Source organism: Erithacus rubecula, assembly GCF_903797595.1.
Source record: "Erithacus rubecula genome assembly, chromosome: 4".
In the NCBI taxonomy this organism is placed as follows: domain Eukaryota; kingdom Metazoa; phylum Chordata; class Aves; order Passeriformes; family Muscicapidae; genus Erithacus; species Erithacus rubecula.
The window spans coordinates 9,138,259-9,160,651 of NC_136686.1; the positions used below are offsets into that span (position 1 = coordinate 9,138,259).

The 22,393-nt window shown below is 44.8% G+C and overlaps 1 protein-coding gene across 2 annotated transcripts; it reads left to right on the forward strand.

Moving 5' to 3' along the window:
* Positions 1–8,240: 8,240 nt before the first annotated feature.
* PTHLH (parathyroid hormone like hormone) lies at positions 8,241–20,659 on the forward strand. 2 transcript variants are annotated; one of them, XM_079303214.1, is made up of 4 exons: positions 8,241–8,358; positions 10,761–10,883; positions 16,258–16,680; positions 20,148–20,659. In XM_079303214.1, exons 2-4 carry the CDS (start codon positions 10,783–10,785, stop codon positions 20,155–20,157), a joined length of 534 nt encoding a protein of 177 aa, XP_079159340.1. In that variant the 5' UTR covers positions 8,241–8,358; positions 10,761–10,782; the 3' UTR covers positions 20,158–20,659. The 2 variants fall into 2 exon arrangements, with proteins under 2 accessions (XP_079159340.1, XP_079159341.1); XM_079303215.1 differs by lacking the exon at positions 8,241–8,358 and adding an exon at positions 9,549–9,611.
* Positions 20,660–22,393: the final 1,734 nt, after the last annotated feature.

Genomic DNA, 22,393 nt, shown 5'->3' on the forward strand with positions numbered 1-22,393 from the left:
TTCCCACTGATACTATTCACAGCTGTCTCTAGTTTGACTTCTAGCCTCTTCTTTTGGCTAATGCAGCTCTCAGATAAGTTTCCAACCTCTTTCTCTTGGCTAAGTCCCAAATCTCCTCCTCCATCCAAATCCTCATAAACTGCTCATTTCTTCTGTTCAGCAACACCCTGTCTAAATTTCACTTTGCACCGGGTACTGAGTTTCATTACATTCCTATACCTGGCCATTTAGAACCATATCCAGATGATCTCTCCTCTTTTCCCACTTTCCTTTCCTTGGGCTTTTCTTTTCACTGTGCTGCCATTAACCCTTCCTTTGTGATTGTTGTGTGTTTGTATTACTATGAGAGATAAAATTTCGCCACGGACCCACAGTACAAGGCACAGAACCTTTATTCACTCTCAAAGTGTCTTTAGAAAGATGATACATGAAATTGCCTGCAACCACTTCCATCCTTCATCCCATCTCTCACTTTTAATGTTCTTGAACTTAAGCTTAACATGGTTAAAATCTCAGCTGAGCTCCAAATCCATGCATTATTTTTATTCTTTCTCCCTGTTGATAAGTCTTATCAAACATGCAGTCTCTTGGGTGATGGTTCTGGACTTTCATTTTGGTGGTGGGGAAAGGGAGTTGGAGGCATTTTTTTTGTTCTAACACTTGCTGTACACTCAAATATTTTCCTCTTTCGACATCTTCAGAAGATATCTTGAATACAAATGCTTTTGCCAGGTTGCTTCACCCCTGAATCTTAACTCTTAGCCACTGCATATTATTTATCAACTGGTCATTTAAGGAATTATCCAAATCATCCTTTTTCCTAGTTATTTCAGTCCTGAAACTTATGTAATTCACAGCCTTCTGCTTCCTCCCCTTTCTTTTCTAAAATGGTAAACAAACTAATAACCCCAAATAAGCAACAAACAAACAAATCCAAATAAAAAAATAAACTAGCTTTTATCCCTCCTTGGCTTTACCTGGCTGTTCAATTCTTTCTATATTCATGTGTTCACACTAATATCACTTCCCCCTTTCTCTGTCTGGTCATCCACATCAATCCTTGTATCCCTTCTATCATTAAACCAATTCCTTGCACACCTTTAAATTTCACCTGAATTTTATCTGCCCTGATTTGCAGACAGCAGGCTGGACTGATACAAAGCTAATTGAAATGGATTTGGGATTATTGTTATCCCTATTTGCTTGTTTTGTTCCTCTGTTGAAACTTGTTCTCAAAGTGGGTTGTTAAGCAGAAGGAATTTTTGTAGCACAGGACTCCACACAGCACCAAGTGCAGCAGAGTCCTTTGGCTCACAGGCAGCCTGGAGATGTTTTCTATTTTGCAAAACTCCATAGATTATACAGGGGATCTCAGAGGCTTGGCAAAACTTACCAAGACTGTCTTAGTTCAGCTTTTGTGTGTTTATGGGGAAAGGCCCTAAAGTTTAACAAAGGCATTGTTTTGTGCATTCTTAAGCTCACATTTTTTTTTCTTTTTTGTCAGTAAATGTATTTTGAGGCATAACAAGTAAACAGCTTACACAAGCCTGAGCCTGAAGCTGAGCACCTGCACCTCAAATAAGATCATCATTGTTTGAGTAAGGTTTAAATAATTTAGTACAAATTGGCTTTCCTGTAGGTGTTGACAAGCACATCATCACTAGTTACTAATGAGTGCAGGATTCCAGAGGTCTGCACAGATATCACCCTGCTCCTCACTCTGCGCATGTGTCCCTTGAAACAAAGTATTTCACAAACCAGCACCTGGAGACCTTGATTAAAAACCACCTGCTCTGGAGCTCTTGGGAAGACAGATTGCACAGCGTGCAGGTGGCCTCCACAGCAGCTTGCTGATACTTCTGATAGCTGGAGCCACTGAAATAAAGTTTGCTTCCCTTTCTCCCACACACATACCCAGCCCTCTATGCTGGCTGGCCTCGTGAAAGGAGTTTATGAGTGTGCTCTCAAAGAGCCTGATACAGCCTGACTGCAATGACAGAAGTGATGAGTTCACAAACCCTGCCTTTGTGACAGGACAGGCCTTTCTTGTCACTGATTACCTTTCAGTAGTGATATTTGGTGAAAAGAGAACAAAAGCAACCCAGGAATAATCAGTGATAAGCAACCATTTGAGAAGCTTCACCACCTGTTGCACAATTTTTCCCTATTCATTCCTGTGACTCCGTGGATGGTTAATGAAAAACCATACAGCTGAAATGAGATCTGACACCCCTCTGTCTGAGTCCTGCAAGCTTTTTCTACAAATGGGATCCCTCAACTTTAATGTCATCTTGTTCTGGTCCACTGGTCTTGGCACAAGGGTCTTGTGGGAGTTTCAGTGCTGTTCTTTCAAAGATGGAGCACAAGAAAGTGAGGGGGAGCTCTGATGGGTCTGAGACCATTCAAGGAATTTCTGTAGAGCCTTGGGTCTGAAAGACTCTCTGAAAAGGACTGGAATAGCCACACACCCTGAATGAATTAACTCTATGTGGAATGCCAAGGAGCCTTTTCTGTCTGTGTGTACACATCATTTCAAAACTGATACATCACTCAGAGCTGAAGCAAGGAGCTCATCACATTTCCATGCCCAGCTACAGCCCTTTGCCAAAAGCAATGTGAAGCAGAAACCTCTGGATCCTTTTGGCCTTATTGCCCTGCTGCAGAGAAAAGGCTTATTCAAGATAGTCAGACAGCAAGGGCAAAACTTTTTACAGGACAAAGATGGGAAACCCACTTGAAGATGGTGTTTCTAACCTGGTAGCTCACAAAGCATTTGAGAAACCTGAATATTTCCAATACAATGGAACCCAAGCCCTTGCTCTTATTCTGATCTGCAGGTTGAAGTGATGACTATGGCCCGCTTATGTCAAGGTGTGTGTTACAAGCTTGGATCTCAGCTCCTGGCAGCACAGGCACCTCCAGCTCCTGCTGGAGCTGTCCTCGGGCTGCACTAAGCATAGCTGGCTTTGTTTCCACACGCGTTGTGTGGGGCCAGCCCTGAGTCATCCGGGAAAACTCCCAGCTGTCACTCCCTCACCTGCCAGCTCCAGAACCCAGGTTAGACTCAAGGTGACTCAAGGGCTTGGAAAATCAATAAGAGAGAAAACCCAGGAAGTCTGCCTGCAAACATCCAGTCCTGCCCAGAGCCAGTGTTGGTAGCCTAGCTGCATCTCTGACACTCGCATCAGCGTATCACAAGATGCCGGGACAATGAAAAGGCAAAACATAGGTCATGGTGTCCTTGTGACTGTTCAGAAAAAGAAAACAAAGTCATAAAGCATTTACAGTGACTGCTCAAAAATTTAGAAAAGCACATCTGAAGAGACAGGATCCTGTTTTGACTATTGCAAAACTACTTAAAAAAATTGATTTTGCAATAGCTTTATTTAATTTATGTTATCCTAGATGTACCTATTAACAAGTAGCTTTTATAGAAAAGAAAACATTGTAACCAATCAAATTGTATGTTAGAAAAGGTATCCCTTATATACTAATGTATAAAAAGAAATAGTTAAGACAATAAAGCAAACTCTTTTGCAGCAAAAAAATCTCAGTGTCTGAGTCTCATTCCTAAGGGGCTGCAACAGCCAGAATTCTTTTGAGCACCTTTATACTTCCATCTCCCACAGACTCTGAAATTTCTTCAAGCATCTGGCAAAAATAAAGCAGTCTAAATTCCTAACAAACAGAAAACAGCTTCTAGAGAGCACCATTTCTAGGTCAGACCAAACACACAGAGTAATATTTCTGGTTGCGAGAGAGATGAAATCTGGAGGTGAAGGAGCAATTAACTTAATCTCAGTGTAAGGCAAGTTGTTATAAGAAACATTTTCCTTATCTTGGGATAAACAGATAATAGCAAACAACTTTTATAGTTTATCCTTATTTATTTCTTCAGGTTAATTGAATTTCAAATTTGATAATCTAGTAAATTTAGAACCCTAACCTGCAAGGGGTAATTGAAACTCCTAAAAAATATGCTTGCTCACATCTCTTGCTGTCCAAACTTATTATGCATTGTGTCATGGGCAGCTCTCCAGGCTACATTTCACTATGCAAGGCCTGATTAAAGCAAGTGAGGTGGTCATTCCACTTTGCTTATTGCAGCCTAGGGTTCACAACCTATGGGACATCATGTCTGGAAAGGAAACCACACTGAGATTAAAGGACATTCCATTTCTAGGGAAGGGATGGCCATGTAAGACGCTGACCACCATCCAAATGAGGTGAACAAAGAGAAACAGTCTGGCTTCAGTGAGAGCTGGACCGGGTCCCATGACTTCTGGGAAGAGTTTAAAGATGCAGTTTGTTCAGTGGGAGTTGGGGATATGAAAGTAGATAATTAATGTGGTGTGAAAGAAGAGAATACAGGATCATTTTACTTGCATAGGAGCAAAGGAAGGAAGAAAGCACATCTGAGTCAAAGCAGAGGATGCACGTAACAGTTGCAGTCATCCCTACTTTTTAAAACAAACAGCAAGAAGAAGAAAAATTCCTGGAAGGCACACTGGAGATTACCAAAAATAATTATATTAATGAAACCAAAATGCATAAAACAAAGATATGTACTTCAGGAATGTTGGCTAATAAAGGCAACACTCAAGGCAGAGCTTGATACAGTACCTTGCTGCCCAGAATCACAAGCATCACTTAAGGCTTCACACAAACCTTTCTATCAGTGTGGAAAGGCAGCCTGTGTTAGCTGGGAACTCAAATGAGACTGGATGATCCGAATGACAACTTTCTCTTGTGTTCTGTAATTTAAAGAAATAGAAATGATCAAGGAAAACCATATCCAAGGAAAGCACACCCCAACTCCACTAGCCCTGTGTGGCTATGGGGTGGGACAGAGTCCTCCTTTTTTTGCCCAAATAATCTGCAAAGATAAAGGTAAAGTTAAAGAAGGTATGTCTTAACAACACCAGCCCTGTGTGCCACCAGAGAAGGAGACTTGCTCCTTTTTCCTAGCTCACCCCTTCTTTTCTCAGCTTTCAATTGCCTTTCATTGCTATATGATGTCTGTCTGGACTTCTTGTTTAACTGGAAAGTCCCAGAATAAACTGCTCAGAATAACTCTTAGGTGGGAATGTTTCCTTTACTAAGCATTCATTTTTCACCCATTGGAAAATATCAATTCATCACAAATGTAATTGAAAAGGGTTTTAGGTCGGGGATGGGAGGGAACTGAGAGAAACTGGGAGTCCAGGGATTAGGACTCTGAATCAGAGAAGGGAAGAACTTGACCTCTGGTGTCCCACATCCCATATGAGTACATTAAGACACTAAACTATTCCAAGGCAGGAGGTGAGTCTGTCTCGTCTCAGAAAAGTGTCTAAAGGGATGGATTTTGTTCCAGCATAGCACAAAAACAAATTGCAAATCTTCCCCCTCCTCCTTCTTTAAATTGAATTCTTGTTCTCAAGCCAGCCCAGCTTGGTATTAGTTTTGTGTGAGTTAAATAGACCAGACACGTTTCTTCCTGTTGGTATTTGATAGATATTCAGTAAAAGGAAAAGAAAAAGAAGGGAAAAAAAAAGAAAATAAAAAAAGAGTTCAATCTATGTAGAGCTGTATTTCAAGCAGAAGTCAAGAGCAGACCCAGGCAGAGGCAGCGCAGGAGCTCCGGGCCGTGGCCGCACCACCATGGACAGCGCCCTGGGCTGGAGCCCGGCCCCGCTCCGCCGGCACCGCCGGGTGCTGCGGGGCGGCGCGGCCCCGGGATCCATCACCGCCCCCGCGCCCTCGAAGCTGAAAATTGCTCCTTTCTCTGTCTGCTGGATTCTAGGAACCAGACAGAAGATTTGGCAAAGCTCTCCTCGGTTCCACGCTGCTTTCTGTATTTTTGCTTCACCCCCTCGCCGCCCCGCCCGCCCTTCTCGAGCGCGTTAAATTAAATACATATTGTCTAAATAAGCGGCGCCGTGTGTCAATAACTGAGCTGGGGGAACTCCGGCCGCCCCTCCGGAGCGACGGGCGGCTCTGCTCAGCTGCTCCATCCCTGTTTAATAAAGGAAATCAGTGTGCTCGCATGAAGCGCCGCGGGACGTCTGGGGCTTGCTGATGAGGAGGGGAAAAAGAAGGTTTCTCCTTCTCCCTATCAGTCCTTTCACTCGATGAGAAGATGACACCATGTCAGACGTGGGAGAAGGAGTTTCTCATCCCCGACGGCCACCGGGGAGCCAGAGGAGAGGGAAGCACACTTCACGAGAGCTGGGCACTGCAGAGCAGAGCAGGGCTAGGTCGTGGACAGAAATGAGTGTGTGCTAGGAAGTCTGCCTCAATCTGCGAGCAGTCGTGTCTGTTACCAATTGCAGCGCAGCCTTGTCCTCTAGCCCACCCTGGGAGCCTTGGAAAAACATTCTGGGGCTTCGCACCTCGTCTGCAGAGAGCTGCGCTCGCTGGCTTTTTAACCTCGCTGGATCAGAGAGGGCTGAGCAAGTCAGGGGATTTCTGGTCCTCGCAGGACTAGTCCAGCAATCACTGACTGTGGTGCCGCTCCCTTCCCTTCCAGCCAGACTCTCCAGCAGTCAGCACGCCTGTGTTTTTTTGCTGAACACCATTTTTCCCACCCTGGGAAGATTGGGGAGGTTAAACTCCCCGTCTGAACCGAAGCCCTGGACGAGTGCAACTGAGGTTATAGAAATCCGGGAGGGGAAATGACGAAAATGCTTTATTGTGAATAAAACAAGAGGGAGGAGAGAGAGGCGGAACTCTACAGAGGTGAAGGATGGGAAGTTCGCGGAGCTGAGGATTTATCCCGTCTCCGAGCGCCGGGAGGGGGTTTAGTCACAATTTCCCTCTGCCTCCCTGAGGCTGCGAGGGCACCTCCTCCCAAGAGAGCTGAACCTGTCCCCTTGCTGGTTTTTCTTTCTCTCCTGAGCTGCTTCAGGGGAGAGCCCGGTGACACACCAGCCCGCAGCCCCTTGACCTATTCCCCGCTCGGGAATTACGTGCCAAACCTGGAATAGAACTTATCTTTCTAGCCAAACTCTCAGGTCAACTTCCTCGTAGGAAGTTTGTACGTATGGAAAAAGGAGGCAGAAGCCAAGAGCGGCATCCCTCCAAAATCTCATTGTCTTTGAGGCGGGAAGACGAGAGAAAGTGAAGTCAGAAACCCTAAAACGATGTTTTTTCTTGTGGCGGCAGAGAGGGCTTGGCCAGAGGGGCAAGCACGGGGTTTTGCCTCATCTCTCCGCGGCTGAAACCTTTCCCAGGTCGCACAAAACCAGCGGTTCCCTCCGCGCATCCCGGCTGGAGAAGCAGCCGCAGCCGGCGGCCGCAAGCTGCTCGCCTTGGCCGGGAGCCCTGCGGCCAGCGAGGCCCTGGCAGGTGGAAGCCTCACAAAGGTGTGGGGTTTTCCCCTCTCCCAGACACCGCGCCGGCCGTGCCCGCGGGCGCTCCGGGAGCGGAGCGATGTTCGGCGCAGGTGTGGGGGTTGGAATCGCGCCTAAAGCTCCTCTAGTTTAGCCTCATCCCCCTCCGAGGCCGGGGGACACCGGAAGCTGGCCGGGCCGGAGCGGGGAGATGCTGCAGGTGGCGGCGGCTCCGTCCCGGGAGAGCATCTCCCGCGGCATCCTCCGGGAAAGGGGAGGTTTAAACCCCAAAAGAGGGGTCTTTTCTCCCCATCCTGCCACGGAGGTGGGTTCAGGCTCACGGTGAGGCTTGGCACTAGGAGTTTGCTCACAGGTCCGTGCGTTCCCTCATTTGTGTACCTGGCAGGTGACAGCGCTGCACTGGTGGTTGCAGCTGACAAGCCCTCGGGGGGGAGGGGAGCAAGGTGATAGTGATTCTCCTAAAATCCTTTGGCATTGCTCAGTTCCTGCCGTATTAGCACAGCCATAGTTGGGTTGTGTTTTTTTTTTTTCCTCTTCCCTCTCTCTTTTTTTTTTTTTTTTTTTTTTTTTTTCCCAAGCCCACTGAGGCAGAGAAGAGGCTAACTCAGCCATAGGAAGGTGGTTAGTGATGTCACAAGTTTGATCTTTTCAATAAAAGCAATGGAGAAGGGTCTCCCTGACTATATATATTGGGGGAAGCTTCTGTTCTTCATAATCAAAAGAGCAGCAAGGGAGAAAAGCACCTGCTTTTAACACTCTTTATTTAGCCCTAATCTCTTACAGGCAGAATCAAAGCTCTGTAGGCTGGATTTTTGAAAACTATTGCCTTTTTAAAATTATTTTTATTAGTCACTTAACTTCTTTTTCTTCTTCTTCTTCTTTTTTTTTTTTTTTTTTTAAGTTTTATTTTTTCCCCTTTTTTTTATGCATAGAACATAGTTTTGGAAGCGATTGCTGAGAAGAGCAACCACTGTTGACCAGGGTGATCTCTGAGAGACACAGACAGCTGTAACTCAAGGAAAAGGTGAAGTGATAAATTGTGAAGAAACTTCAGCATTCTGAGTTTATAGAGGCTATTTATTTTTCCTGAGTCTGTAAGGGATGGTATGTGTTGGTTTTAGTTGTATTTTTTTTAAAAAAATAATTTCTGGGGGAGAGGAAATTCTGAAACTATTTGATGGACGTTTTACTTTTAACATGAGCAATACACCTATGAGTGTGTGTGGGTTATTTTCAGGGGATCTCACAATTATTTTTAATTAGTCGAAAGGGCAGTGTAAATCAAAGACGCCTATTGCCTATATATTTTAATTTATAGCCTACCAGGTGTTCAGGGAATTTATTTACAGCATAAACGATGTAATGTTTTCAGCATGATTTCTATTTCAGCTCTTATGCTGTCGGTGTTATTTGCCTGTGTGGTGTGGAATCTGGGCTTTTAAATTGCGGCAGCGAACGTCTTTTAACTTAAAATAACCTGCAGGTAGAAAAACGCTTGACTTTGCACCTAAACCTTCTCCAGAGAGCCTTCTTTAATCCGGGGCAGGATGAGAAAGCGCTCAGCCGGCACGCCTCAGTGTTTTGTTGCGGCTTGTGAGGGCGTTGGGAAAGCATTCCCTGTAAATCAGGCTGTCAGCGGCACAAGCAGCGGCCCCCGTGCCCCCGCCGCGGCCCCTGGGGATCGGCCGAGAGGGGCGAGCGTTCCCGGGATGATGCCGAGAGGAGCCGGCGGGCCCAGGTGTGCGGAGATGGGCGTGCAGGCTATTCCCTGCGGGGGGATTGCCCCGGTGGGCTCGGTCCCGGTGTCCCCTTGCAGCAGTCCGGCAGCGGAGACGTGCGGGCTGCGGCACCTTCGGGTTTCATCCGGGTGCTGTCCCGGGATGGAAAAGTTTGGTGCCTCCGTCGGGGGCTGCGGGGCTGCCGGCCGTCATTGTCCGGCGGGATTCGGGGCTGACCAGGACTGACTGACCAGGACTGACCGGCCGCCGCTGTCCCCGCAGCCCCGCGGCGCTGCCCGCCTCGCACGGGAGCGCAACCTGGACCTGCGGTTTGCAGCGCCTTGGCCAGACTGAAGGAGGGCGAAGTGGAAGGCGAAAAGGGGAGAGGAGGAGAAAACTTTCCACTAGTTTACTTTTTTGGCCAGGAGCGCCTGTGTTCATAGACCGCGAGTCCTTCCCCCAGCCCTCCCCCTTAGCTCCCCCCCTCCCTTCACTAGCGTACAATTAACATCATTAGTAGCCGACCCTCCGGCTAATAGGGGAACGGCGACCAGCCACGGTAGGTGCGTGCAAGGAAAGGCGGCAGCAGTCCCGGGCAGCGCTTTGGGGCTGGAGTTGAAAAGTGCTCCCACGGATGGGAGGAATCCCCGCGGCAGGGGAGGCGCTGGCCCGGGGCTAGACACGGAAAGGGAGAGCTGAAGGTGAGAGAGAGAGGAGCGCGGCTGCGGAGGATGCGGAGAGCTCGGCCGCAGTCCTTGGGGTCCGCGGAGTGCGTGTGCTGCCGGGTGTTTCCTTTCTTCGCTCCTTTTGGATTGCGGGCCCGGGAAGCGCTGATTCCCAGTCTGCCTTTTGGCCGGGGGTATCCCGCCCGCGCTCTCGCTCCCTCCGCACATGTTCCTAGGGCGCCATCTCTTTGCAAAAGCCTCCGTGCTCCCGCAGGTCTCCCAGAGGCTGCTCCGGAGCGTGTGAACATCGCAGGCTGCAGCCCAGTCCAACCTGCCGAGCCAAGCATGCTTCCCAGCCCCTGAGCCTCCCGGGGCTGCCGCTCCTCCCAGACCTCTCGGGCTCTCCGGAGAGGCAGCGACTTTCGCTTGTCTCTCCTTGCCACCGCTTGTCTCTCTCCCTGTCACCCTTGGGGACCAAAACTTTCGGGCAGCTGGAGACGAGAACCTGACCCTTTTTTTTTTTGCAGAGGTATACTGAGAGACAGATGTGGAGATGCATTTCCCCCTCCGCCCCAGCCTGTGTGTGTGTCTGTGTGTCCGCGCGTATGTTTACAGAGAAGTGAGCAGCTGAGCTGACTTTTGGGAATCTTTCCTTATCTGCAAAGAGGGCTTCTGATGTAACATAAAGCCCTGAGAGAGTGGCTTAGCGGACTAGAACTAAACAGGGATCAGAGAACTCACTGGACCCCGCTCTAACCCTGTTGAAATGAGAGTTGGATGCTTTTTGAACTAATACCGAGAGAGATCTTGCCTGCGGGCAACGAGAGACAGAGAGAGGGAGGGAGGGAGGGAAAGAGGGAGGGAGGGAGAGGCAGACAGCAAGGAAGGGAGAGAGACAGAGCGAAGTTTGGAAGGAGTGCGCCGAGAGCTCACAAAGTTTGTTTTTCCTTCAGAGCCTCAGCGCTGGTAGAGCCGAAGCGGGGACTCCTTGAGGACGGCTCTGGCGCATCTTTCTCTCGGGACTGACCTCCCTTTCCTTGCAGGTTTTGAACCCCGGAGGATACAATGTTCGCTAAACTCTTCCAGCAGTGGAGTTTCGCGGTGTTCCTGCTGAGTTACTCCGTGCCCTCCTACGGGAGATCAGTAGAGGGGATCAGCCGCAGACTGTGAGTTTTTCTGTTTTCCTCTCCCTTTATTCTCCCTGGCTGCGGCGGCGGGGCGCTGGGGAGGGAGGCAGGGAGGGAGCCCGGGCTCTGCACGGGGCACTCCGGGTTACCTGCCCCAGGTGCTCACCGGCGCTGCCCGAGAGCCGGGGAGAGGCATTTGGGGCAGGGAAAGGGCGCCTTGCTGCTCTCTGACCTTACAAAGATTTGTGGCTTCTCTTCTCTTCTTGTTGTGCGGTTGCCCGGGACCCTCGAGGGAGCATCCCAGTTTATCCAAATGCTGAGTGTTACTAACAAACACTTCCTCGGCTCTGGCGTGGATCCAATATTGACAAGGGTAGGGGAAGCACGCAGAAGCGAGGGCCATCATGACACTGAAGTACTGAACAATTTATTTGGATTTCTGCCACTTCGGAGAAAAAAAAAATCCAAAGGGAGTCCAGTATCTTACTTAGAGGCAGAGGCATATTTTTTGATAAATGATAGTGTAACTTAAGACAGTCTGTTCAGGAAATGACCTTTTTGCTTCTTCCAAAATAATCAGGCTGGTTTATACTAATAGCCATACACAAAGTGCAGGAGAAGCCTCTGCACCGATGCAGGAGCAGATGTCTCACACATCTAACTCGCTGGCTTTCTCTGAACTTGCATCAGATTTTCTAAGGAAGAAACACCTCAGTCACTCTGGGGAGGGCTGTATTGTTATTCAGTTCCAAAGGAAGCCAAACTGGAGAAAGAGTGCTGGAAAATCCAATCACAACTTACAGGGAAACATGACACAGCAACAAATTTCAGAAGGGTTTCCTTTTAAATGTTTTATTACATACCTAAGGACAAGATCTCCTAATAGCACTTCCTCTGCCATTTAAGCAACACACAGAATAACAATAATAATAATAACCCCAAACACCCAAAAGAAAAAAATATATACACCCCAGGTGAAGTGACTTCAGACACACCCAAATTTTGGCACCATGCAGAGAGCTATTACAAATCTCCTAGAGCAAATTGTGTAGAACATGTTATTGCTGATAATGTTACAGGGCATTATTCTCAGTCCATTAACTGTTTTTTACTCCTGTAAGCTGATCTTGGGCTGTTTCTTTCTTTTGGGACCATATTATATAGAGGAATAAAACTTCAGTTTCAAAAATAAGTAAAAAAAGAAAATAACTGAAGTGCAGTTAGATGCTATTATTTTCTTGGCTAGGAAACTCTGAACTGGATCTAAGCCAAATTTGGTTGTTAAAAAAAATTAGATTTGCAGACAAATACTCTTTCTCTTTTTGAAGTTAGCATAGTTCTAACACTTGTTTTTAAAGGCTGGGATTAGAGGTCTTCCCAACATCCCCATTCTGTCCTGGCAGGGGGGAAGAAAAGTGTAAGCTAACCAGTGAAAACGTGTTTCTCAGCTCCCTCTTTGCTCTGGCATGTAAAACACACACAAGACAAGAAACCAGTCAGCTGTCAGTAAGTGGCATTCACGTAGTTTTGTTTGTGGGCACAGCACAAACACAGACACCACACTCAAACGTGTCCTGTTTTACTATCACCACAAACCATTCCTAGAGTTAATGGTTAATAACTCACTTAGGCTTCAAGATTTTTTTTTTCCTCAGTCAAAAGCTTAAACCAGTAATGGATGAAAATACTGAAGCACATTATTATAGACATGCAAAAATATTCCAAATTACATAGGCCTGGTTCTACAGACTTTGCTGAAGCAAATCTCCCATGGAAAGCAATAGCAAATTGTCCCAAGAAAAGGTTTCCAGACATGTTATTTGTTATAGGAGTGCTTTAGCTGCTGAAGAACTTCTGAGAAACCCAGTAATGCTTCAAAATGAAATTTCATATTTTTATCATCATGTCCAGACATCACAGCCTCATGTCCCTAGATCTGCTCAAAATATTTTTCTTAAACCAAGATAGGTTGAGCAGATTTCCCTCCCTTTGGAGTCAGTGGCAAGGGCACTCAGTCTTGCAAAATCCAGAGATCTGACTGAATCGTTCTCAGTTATTTTGCTGAATTTAGGATCAGACCCAACTCGAGCAGTCAAGGATAATAACAGCTAAATAAGAGCAAGTCTCTGAGATAGAATGTGGTAGCTTGAAGAATGTTGTCTTTTAGAAATGCTAGATATCTTAAGGGGGAAAAAAAGAAGGAGGAATGTGCCTGGAAAAAGCAGCTTATCTGGAAGTATGTGAAGTCAGGATAGTCTCAAGCCATGGATTTCTGGTGCTCTCCCCATGATGAGACACTCAGTCTCATATGCACACGATGTACTTGGATCCAGTAATTAGTTTGGATGCCCTGGTCAAGTACAAACCATCAACATCCTTCTCTCAAAAGTGCCTGCCACATGTAAGTTTAGCATTTACTGCCCTTGGTTTGGGTACAGAACCCTTTTACTTGGATGAGAGGTGTGTTTTATAGAAGGATGGAAGGGACCTCTAGTGGGTCATCTTAACCCTAACAGCCTAATATTTTTTTCCATGTTGTGGCCAATATGGGAATGCAATCATTCCTGTCCCCACTGCCTTCCTACTCTCAGTGTGTGGGTGAGATATTGTTGATATCTCCGTTATGAAGCACTTCTTACATCAGTCTTCTTGGGCAAGTCCTTCTTCATGATTTACAAACATAGGAGTTGTTTGAATAACTGAAGCAGAAGGAGGCAGAAGGTCAAAGAGATATGTATCTACCACATCTTTGTTTCAAGGAGATTTTTTGATCTAGAGCATACAAAGGAAGCTGGTAGGCAAAATGTATTCCTTAAGTTTGGCTGAGTAATAAAAGTCATGTGAAATGTAACACTACATAATGTTATACAATCATCTGGAATAGCAGAATGCTATTTGGGGCCAGACTTGATGCTAAATATCATACAGACATTTAAAGAGAAACCCACCCTCTTTGGCACACCAAGCCCTCACACGTCAATCCCTGCATTATTTTGGAAATGCATACTAACTCAAGATGTAGATCTTGTAATGCTCTCTGACTGCCTTGTGTGTACTGGAACCAAATGTTTAGGTTTCAGTTCTGTAAAATGGAATAGCTTTTCAATCAAGAGGACTTTAATAATAGGCTTTGGAGAGTCAAGATTTTGTCACAGTGGGGAAGTTGACCAAATACACATTAGAGGATTAAGGCAGTTTTGGGTTGTCTGTGATAGAGGGAATTATCCTTGGTAGTTCACAAGAGGCAGTAGGAAAGCTTTGCTCATCACATGAGACACTGGTTTAGATTCCCTAAAGCACAGAGATTTCATACACTTTCTATGAACTAGAAGAGTGAAAGCAGAACTGCATTTCCCATGCAAATTTCTGAGAAAACAGACTGCTGGAGCTCAGAATGTAACCTGAGTCACACTGGACAGCCTGACAGGCAGCAGAGAGGAGCCCAGGGTGCTGGTTTTATTGGCCTACTTGCCAATCAGACTGACCCTAATTAGAAGGGTGTTGGAGATGGCTCTTTTTCAAAAAAAATTCTGAGGGAAGTCATGAGGTTGTGTTAATGGTCACAGCTGCAGTGAACAGAAAGGCACAATATGGGATCAACTTAGCATTATCACACTGCATTTTTGCTAAGGGACATTTAGTAGAGGGGCATAAAATCTTTACCCTAAAGGCCGAAGTCATCCAAAACTGATTTTGGGACACCTAAAATACAGACAGTATTTGATTACATGTGTACTCAAAACCCTCAGTATGTGCAGAGCTGATTTTGAACAAGATTTTGGCAGTCATCTTCCAGTCTCTTTGTGGAATGGGGGAAAGCTGCTCTTTGAATTTCACACTGAGAAATAGAGACATATTATCACTTAAATCCATCACTTGTTCTGAATACTCAAAAATGCAGCCTTAAAAAGAGAGAAATTGAAGGGGTTGCTCTTAAGCCAGAGTTACTTGAAATTTCCAACTTCCAATAGCTCTATTGTTGATCAAGTCATAAACCTAAAGAGTTTGGCTGTGGGGACTGAGAAAGAGAACCTGCAGAACACCCCCAAATATTTTGCATTTTCAAATCTGGTAACACAGCAGGAAAAAGTGGGATAGGATGGAAGGAAGAATATTCATTACAGTGATATGTCCTCTTCCAGTTCACCCACATGCAGAAACCACTTCTTACCCAGCTGATTGATCAAATGATTATAAGGCAGGCAAGGCAGTGAATAGAATTTTTTGGCCAGTGAGAATCTAGTCACATGCCATACCCTGATGCAAGGGGAGAGATCCCATAGCCAAAGTCTGCATGCTGGAGTAGAGCAATTGGAAGGATAAACTGTATTCTTGCATTCACGGGAACCTAGCTAAAATCCCAGCTTGTGCTCTGTCTGTGGTTCACAGTGCAGCTGTGATATATTCCACTTCAAGAAAAAGGCATTTATTTTCCCACATTTTCCCTGGTTATTTATTAACCAGGTGCCATTTGTATATTCTTTCCTCAGATGTTTAATACATTCCTTGCCAGTACAATATCTCTAGAATACAGATAGCTACTCATCTCACAGTTCCTCGAAAACAAGATGAGCTCAGTGTAACAAAAGGTCAGGATGAACTCTAGAAAAACCACTCTAACAAATCAGATGTGCTTGAAGAGGATCCAGAGAAGAGGGCTAGCACAAAATTTGAACAGCACAGCAGACAAGAAATTTGGCTCCAAAAATTCACACTTAAAGCAATAATAGGAAGGATCTATAACCTTAATTAGACACAAGTGACCAAGCAGTAAATCCACAGGAGGGGCTGAGGCTCATCTCTGCTGATTCTCAGGCTGCCTCCTTGGATACCTCATTATGGACTGAAGTGCCTGTGTTTTAGGCACCCAAATTCAAATATTTTTCCCTTACACTCCTGCAATTGCACTTGTATGTAGGAGTAAAATGCACTTTTGTGTGCTTGTTTATGTTTTTGAAGTCCATGACTGAGCAGAAGGAAATCACTAGAATGATGCTGTATAAACACAGCTTCCGGCTCCAGTGCAAGCGCTGGGTTTTTCCCTCTCCTGCTGCATTATCTGAGCCTTTAGTTTTCCTCTCTCTGGTAACTGCCCTCCTGTTTTCACTGACTCTAGTGTGGTGTATTAAAAGTCATGATGCTTTCCTAGAACAGAGCAGTGACTAATCCAGCTCCAGGTCCAGTGGTGTGTGACCAGTCAGCTGAGAATTATTACCCGCTTAGGTCTTTTCCTTCTCAGCTGCTCTGAGGAAGAAGCAGGGCTTGCTCCAGCAGTCTGACCTCACTGGATGTCTCCAAGCCTGGTACATGATCACTGTGGTCACCACAGCCAGAGAAGAGAGGAGCTCTGCCAAGCACTGGGAAATAACCAAATCCTAAACTTTTTTTCCTCTCCTCTCTTCTCCTCCTTTAGCAAACGGGCTGTATCAGAGCACCAGCTATTGCATGACAAGGGCAAGTCAATCCAAGACTTACGAAGAAGAATATTCCTTCAAAATTTAATCGAAGGTGTCAACACTGCAGAGATCCGTGCGACATCAGAGGTGTCACCCAACCCCAAACCTGCCACCAACACCAAGAACTACCCCGTCCGCTTTGGCAGTGAAGATGAGGGCAGATACCTGACTCAGGAGACAAACAAATCACAGACCTACAAGGAGCAGCCCCTGAAGGCCTCAGGGAAGAAAAAGAAAGCGAAGCCTGGAAAACGTAAGGAGCAAGAGAAGAAAAAGAGGAGAACCCGCTCAGCTTGGCTAAATTCTGGCACGTACGAAGACGCCGTGACCGAGAGCCCACTCTTGGACATCTCTGTTACTACACATAATCACACTGCAAGGTAATTCTGCTGTATTCTCCTGGGGAGCGTGCCATGTGTTTGCTGAAGTTGTTATCCCTTGGTGGGAGAGGCAAAGGCCTCGCTCAGACTGGGAGTAAAAGCAGATCTTTGCACTCATGGCTGGGCAGTGGCTTTTCAAGCACAGTCTCTAGGTGCTGTCTGCAGGTAAGTGCCCCTTCCACTTTGCACTGGGGACCTTTCTGTCCCAGGAGACACAATACATATAAACAACTTCTTTCCAAAATCTGTTTATTGAAGCTGAGTAGTAAGTGAAGGTATTTCTGCAAAAAGGAAGCACCTCACAGCCACTAAAATTTCCTTTCCTGCTTTAACCATAGTGTATCTCACATTGTATCTTGGTCCCACACTTGGGCCTCATCAGATTGAAAGCTTTGACTTTTATTTAAGGCTTTGCATCTATAAAATGGCGAAGTTTTCTTTCCTTCCTCTCAACACCTCCCCTTTTTGGCAACTTCCCTACCCTTGCTTTACAGTTTTATATTTTACTGTTTAACCTTAGGGGAGAACACAGAAAAATTCTCTCTCAGTGATATCTGCAAACAATGCAGATAATAACATTTTCCCTGCCATTAGGACTTTTTAATTCACCTCCATCCTTTTGCCAGCTTGTAAGACAATTACATTGCTGCTTAAAAATGTTTAGCATCACTCTTGGAGAGGAACCTGCTTCCCTCATGCATGACAGTGAAGGGTTTTAGGGCAGGTGTCCCAAGTGATTCACCCCCTTGCAGTCATCTCAGCCTGAGTGGAAATTTGCACACTTGCAGACAAAGCCAAGGATTTCACTCTTCAGCTCTCCTTGAATGTTGCATTTCATCAGCAAAACCCCATCTTTTTCTCTCCTCCTCCCCTCACCTTGGCATAACAGAGACACAAGAGAAGTGCCACAATAAATCCCTTAGAAAGAGACACCAGCTGTGGGATTTACTAAAATCCAGTCTGGGGCTAAGCTTTACAGGCCACAGTTTGCAATGTGTTCCATCACCTCAGCTCGTGCTGGCATCTACAGGAGGTACCAACACCTGGGGCTGGGCACTCAGACCATAGAGCAGGGTGTCCCAGACCATAAACCAGGGTGTCTCAGACCATAAACCAGTGCATCCCAGACGATAAACCAGTGGGCATGGCTGTAGCAGGTAGGAGGGAAATAAGAGACACTGGTTTGTCTCAGCACCTTAGAAAAGGCAAACTTCAGGATTCTGCTTAGGAGCTGCCTAGGGTTTCAACAGATGTCAAGGGACTGTGTTGGCCAGTAGATAACACCTGTCTTGAGCACAAAGAAATCCAGAATGTAGGGGAAAAACAACATCCTAGGGAATTTCAAGAGTTACTTCTTTTTCCTGCTGTGCTGTCTTTGGTAGCCATCTAATGGGATATATAAAAGAGCTACAGGTACAACCCCATTGATTTTTCCAGTTCAGCCTTTCTGTTGGAAATGTGTCTGGATGGCTGAAGACTCAGCTTTACTGATGTGGAGTCCAACATCCAAAGCAGCATTTCTCACAGATTCCTAAAGAAACCCTGTATCTTAGATAATTAATTGGAGATTATTAGACATGGAAAATCAGTTTTAAGAGGAAAAGGGAATTTCTCCTTCACAAGTACAGAGAACGTGTTGGTTTAGCCCTAACAAACTTTTAGTACATGAGTTTTTAGTTATCTCATAGGCTGGCAAAAGATGTAAATTTTAAGCATGATTTTCATTGTATCTCTGTGCTTATTTTCTGCTGAACACCCCGGATTAAAATATTCATGCCAATTCTCTTTTATCAATCTTGCAAACAAAATTTTGGGTTTAGGTCAATAAAAAACTGGACAACAATAATATAATCTCTGGATCTTTTGACTCACTACCAGGAGTATCTCATGGAAGGAGCCAATCTTGGAAAACCTAGGTCCAAATCACAGCTTAGAAATTATCATTAGTACAGAGCCCACTGTCAAGATGTGGCTTAGCTTAAACTTTAGAACCAAGCCTAGAATCCAGGCTAAATTAAAAATGTCACCCTCTTAGAAATAGGCCTGAGTAGTGCAGACACACACACATGCACAGCCACGCTGTATGAATTATGTGCCATTGGTATACCTGTTGGAATATGTCCTGAAATGTCTCTGAATGAACCCTTATATTGTTGCTAGTTAATTATTAAGGAGCTTCATGCTACCGTTTCTATTCCAGGCACTTTTAAAGTTATTTCTCGTGAACATTCCAGCTATATTCCCTTTTCAATTCAATTAAGGTGCTCTTACTTAATTTCCTAAAAAAAATTTGAATGAGTAAACTCCCTAATGATAGATGTAGCCTCCTTTTCAATGTGCATGTTAAGAAAACCCTTTTAAACTCTCCAGCATCTGAGTTTTGTTGTGCCTCACACCCACACACTTTTGCCCCACGGGATGTTACCCCCAGCTCTGGTGATCAGTCCTGCAGCAGAGAAAATCCCATTCCATCCTATAGCTCCACATTCCACCCTCAGGTGTTTCTCAGAAAACCACTAAAAGAAATGTTCTGTTAACAGGGACAGAAGGGGAAATAATCCCAACCCTTCAGCATTTCCTAAAGCACCTCTGAACAACTTCATGTTGCAGCACAAGGAATACCCTGAGAGGGTGGGAGCAGGCTCTGCTTTGTCCTCATGGGGAGAGAACTCACACCAGACTGCAGCATCCCTTAGAAAACTCCCAGATCTCAGGACTGGGTGCAGCTGATTGCTTCAGATGGGCTGAATGCAACAGGAGCTGCAGGATAACAGGAGGGGATGGTTGCTTTTTTCAGGCTCTCTGGCTCCCAGAGGAAAAGTTTCACTCAGCTAAGCACTTGAGGAGATGCCTCAAGAGTTTGCTCTCTCCAAGCCCTGAGCAGCCTTTGCTCACACACACCACAGCCCTTTGCCAAGGGGGTGACTATGAGTGGGAAAAGAGAGACCAAATAAGCCCCATGACAGTGTTTTATCCAGAACATGGCATCACACCCCAGCAGCTAACACAGCATTGCCACAGCATTAACAAGGACTTTCTTTTCCAAATCTTCAAAACTGTTTTCCCTTTTCTCCAACTGCATTATGTTTTTCTTTTCCAGCACTTGTCATTTTTATCATGGGGTGATCCAATCCTTCTGCCTGTAGCATTCAGGAATCTTCTTGCATAAGGGTCTAAATAAAAACAAAGCCCCTTTTCATTCCTCTGAGGGTACAGTGCCTCAGTGTGTGACAAACTGCAGGTCATCACACTTCTAGAGGAGTTACATTGAGAAAAACATAACAGAGATCTTGAATAAATATCTAAAACTGTGACATGGTCAAACAGGACCTGTTATTGCAAATGGTTACCAGCAAGGCACACCTGTTATAGACTGTGGCATTTTTGCTATTGATTCTATGTCCACACATTTGAAGCAAAAATTAATTGACTTTTCTCCTTTTTGCTGTCCTTTCTTTTCTTTGCAGGAGGCGCTGACATTTTCAGCAAGAGATATTTGGAAGACATATTGCAGTATTCTGTAATAGTGAACATATGGGAAGTATTAAAATATTTATTACCTGTAAATATTGTAAATGCTCAGAATAAAACCTTTTTCCCCTAATGCTCTCTGAAACTGCACATTTGGTTATTGTGAATTTTCCTTTTTTTTTCTTTTTTTCTTTTTTTTTTTTTTTTTTTTTTTTTTTTTTTGCTAAGGCTAAGACAATTATTGTCACATTTACCATAATTTATTTTGTTGACTGGTGTATTTATTTTGTGAACGTATCTTGGTGCTGCTGACTTTCTATATTTTTTGTAACGCACTTTAGATATACATATTGAGTACATTGATAACTGACATAAAATGTTCCTGTTTTGTGGTTGATTTCAATGAATGCCTACATACAATTGTTCAAACTGGTTTCCCTTTGTGCATGTATAATAGCAGTATTTTAAAATTTGTAAAGAATGTCTAATAAAATATAATCTAATTAAATCATTACTCAGTAGGAAAATGTGTTCTTTAGGAATTTCAAGAGCAGGAACAACTTTTTTTTTATTTACTACATTTGAAAATAGTTTTTACATGTAATGTGCTTACATTGGTCTAAACTCTCACATTTTCACATTAGCTTTTTACTTAAAAATCACTCTGAACGTATTTTTGTTCCAGTGTTCTATTTCAAATTAGCTCAGTTGAACAACCTGGAGGTATAAAAAGGTCCCAAAGCAGATTCTCAACCTCCAGAGGCCCCAGGAGCCCCTGCACTCCAAACTGGGGAGTGTGAGAAGCAGCCCCAGGGGAGGCATCACTTGCTCAGCTCCTGGGAGTTGCTCCAGGTCACCTCAGCCCAGCTCAGACCAGACTCTGGGCAGTGTCCTGGGCTCCCCACACCTCTGCCCCAACACCACAACACAGGTAGAGCCTCAGTTCTTTGTACTTTTTCCTGGGTGAATAGACAAAGGGAAGAAAAAGCTGCACCAGGGGACACATCACGGGGTGCTCTTCTTGCACTGCTGCAAGAAATTCTCTCTCTCACCACAAAGATGCCTCACACTGCTCTGTGCCCAAAACCATCTGAATTAATCCTGATTCTGCCTCATGTCCATAGATGAGACCTGCTAAGAGAGAGAGAGAGCTCCTTCAAGACTTCATGTCCACTGATCAAAGAAAACACCAGAAAAAAACAAACTATGGTGGATCACTTTTTCTTGCTTCTTATCCCTTGCAAATCACAGCAGCTCCTGTGGGGCAACCCTAAACAAAGGGAATTGCTTTACAGAGATATCTGAACTTTGCAAAGTCCAACTGAATTTCCTCTACCCCACTCCTTTAACACCAGCAACATCAGAAAAATGCAAGCATGGAAAAATAAATTACAAATCCTGGGAATTTTAGGATAGTTCTTGAAATTGTTGCTCTGTTCTGTAGTTGCCAAACTTTTCTTTTTTATTCTTCTTTTCTTTTTTTTTAGTGCCATCTTTTTCCATTGCCAAAATACAGCCATCATGTAATATAAACCAGATGTATTTCTGCTCTCTACCCCATCTTGCAGAAAACTACTTCCAAAAAAATACTAAAAGCAGGAACACTTGAGAAAAAATTGCCCATCCTTCCCAATCTCTTTCTCTGAAGTGTGAAATTCAATGCTTCATTATGTCCAGTTAATTACAACAGCCACAGAGCACGTGCATGCTGTTTCCTTTTCAGATGAAAAATATTATACATGATGAAGCATAGCACTAAGGAAAAAAGGCAGAATTTCTGCACATTTTTGACTTGGCCTCCTTGCACATCCTGCCTATTTATAGTATCCAGCTAATGCTTGGATTTATACAACTGAAGTTAACTGCAATATATTCAGAAGACAATTTTGTATCTCAGGATTACCAGCATATCCCAGCTGGAACTAAAACTGAAGGCTCTGGTGGGCAGAGGCAATTTATCTTCATCAGAAAGGATGAGTCTTGGCAGCCAGGCTCCCAAAGAGCATAAATCAAACCAAAAACCCAAGTGCTTAACCTTGGCTCCACAGAACTGGCCTTCACATAAGAGGAAAACTGACTTTGAAGTGTCTCTGGTCTCCCTTGTATCCTTCTACTGTCCATTAAAGGTTTGTATTTTTTTTCCTAGTTTCCTGTAGGTAAAATCTGAAGTTGTAGAGAGTTTAAGCAAAATTCCTGTTTTTCTGAAAGACTTTGCACAGGCCTTACAAAACCTGTCTGTGGA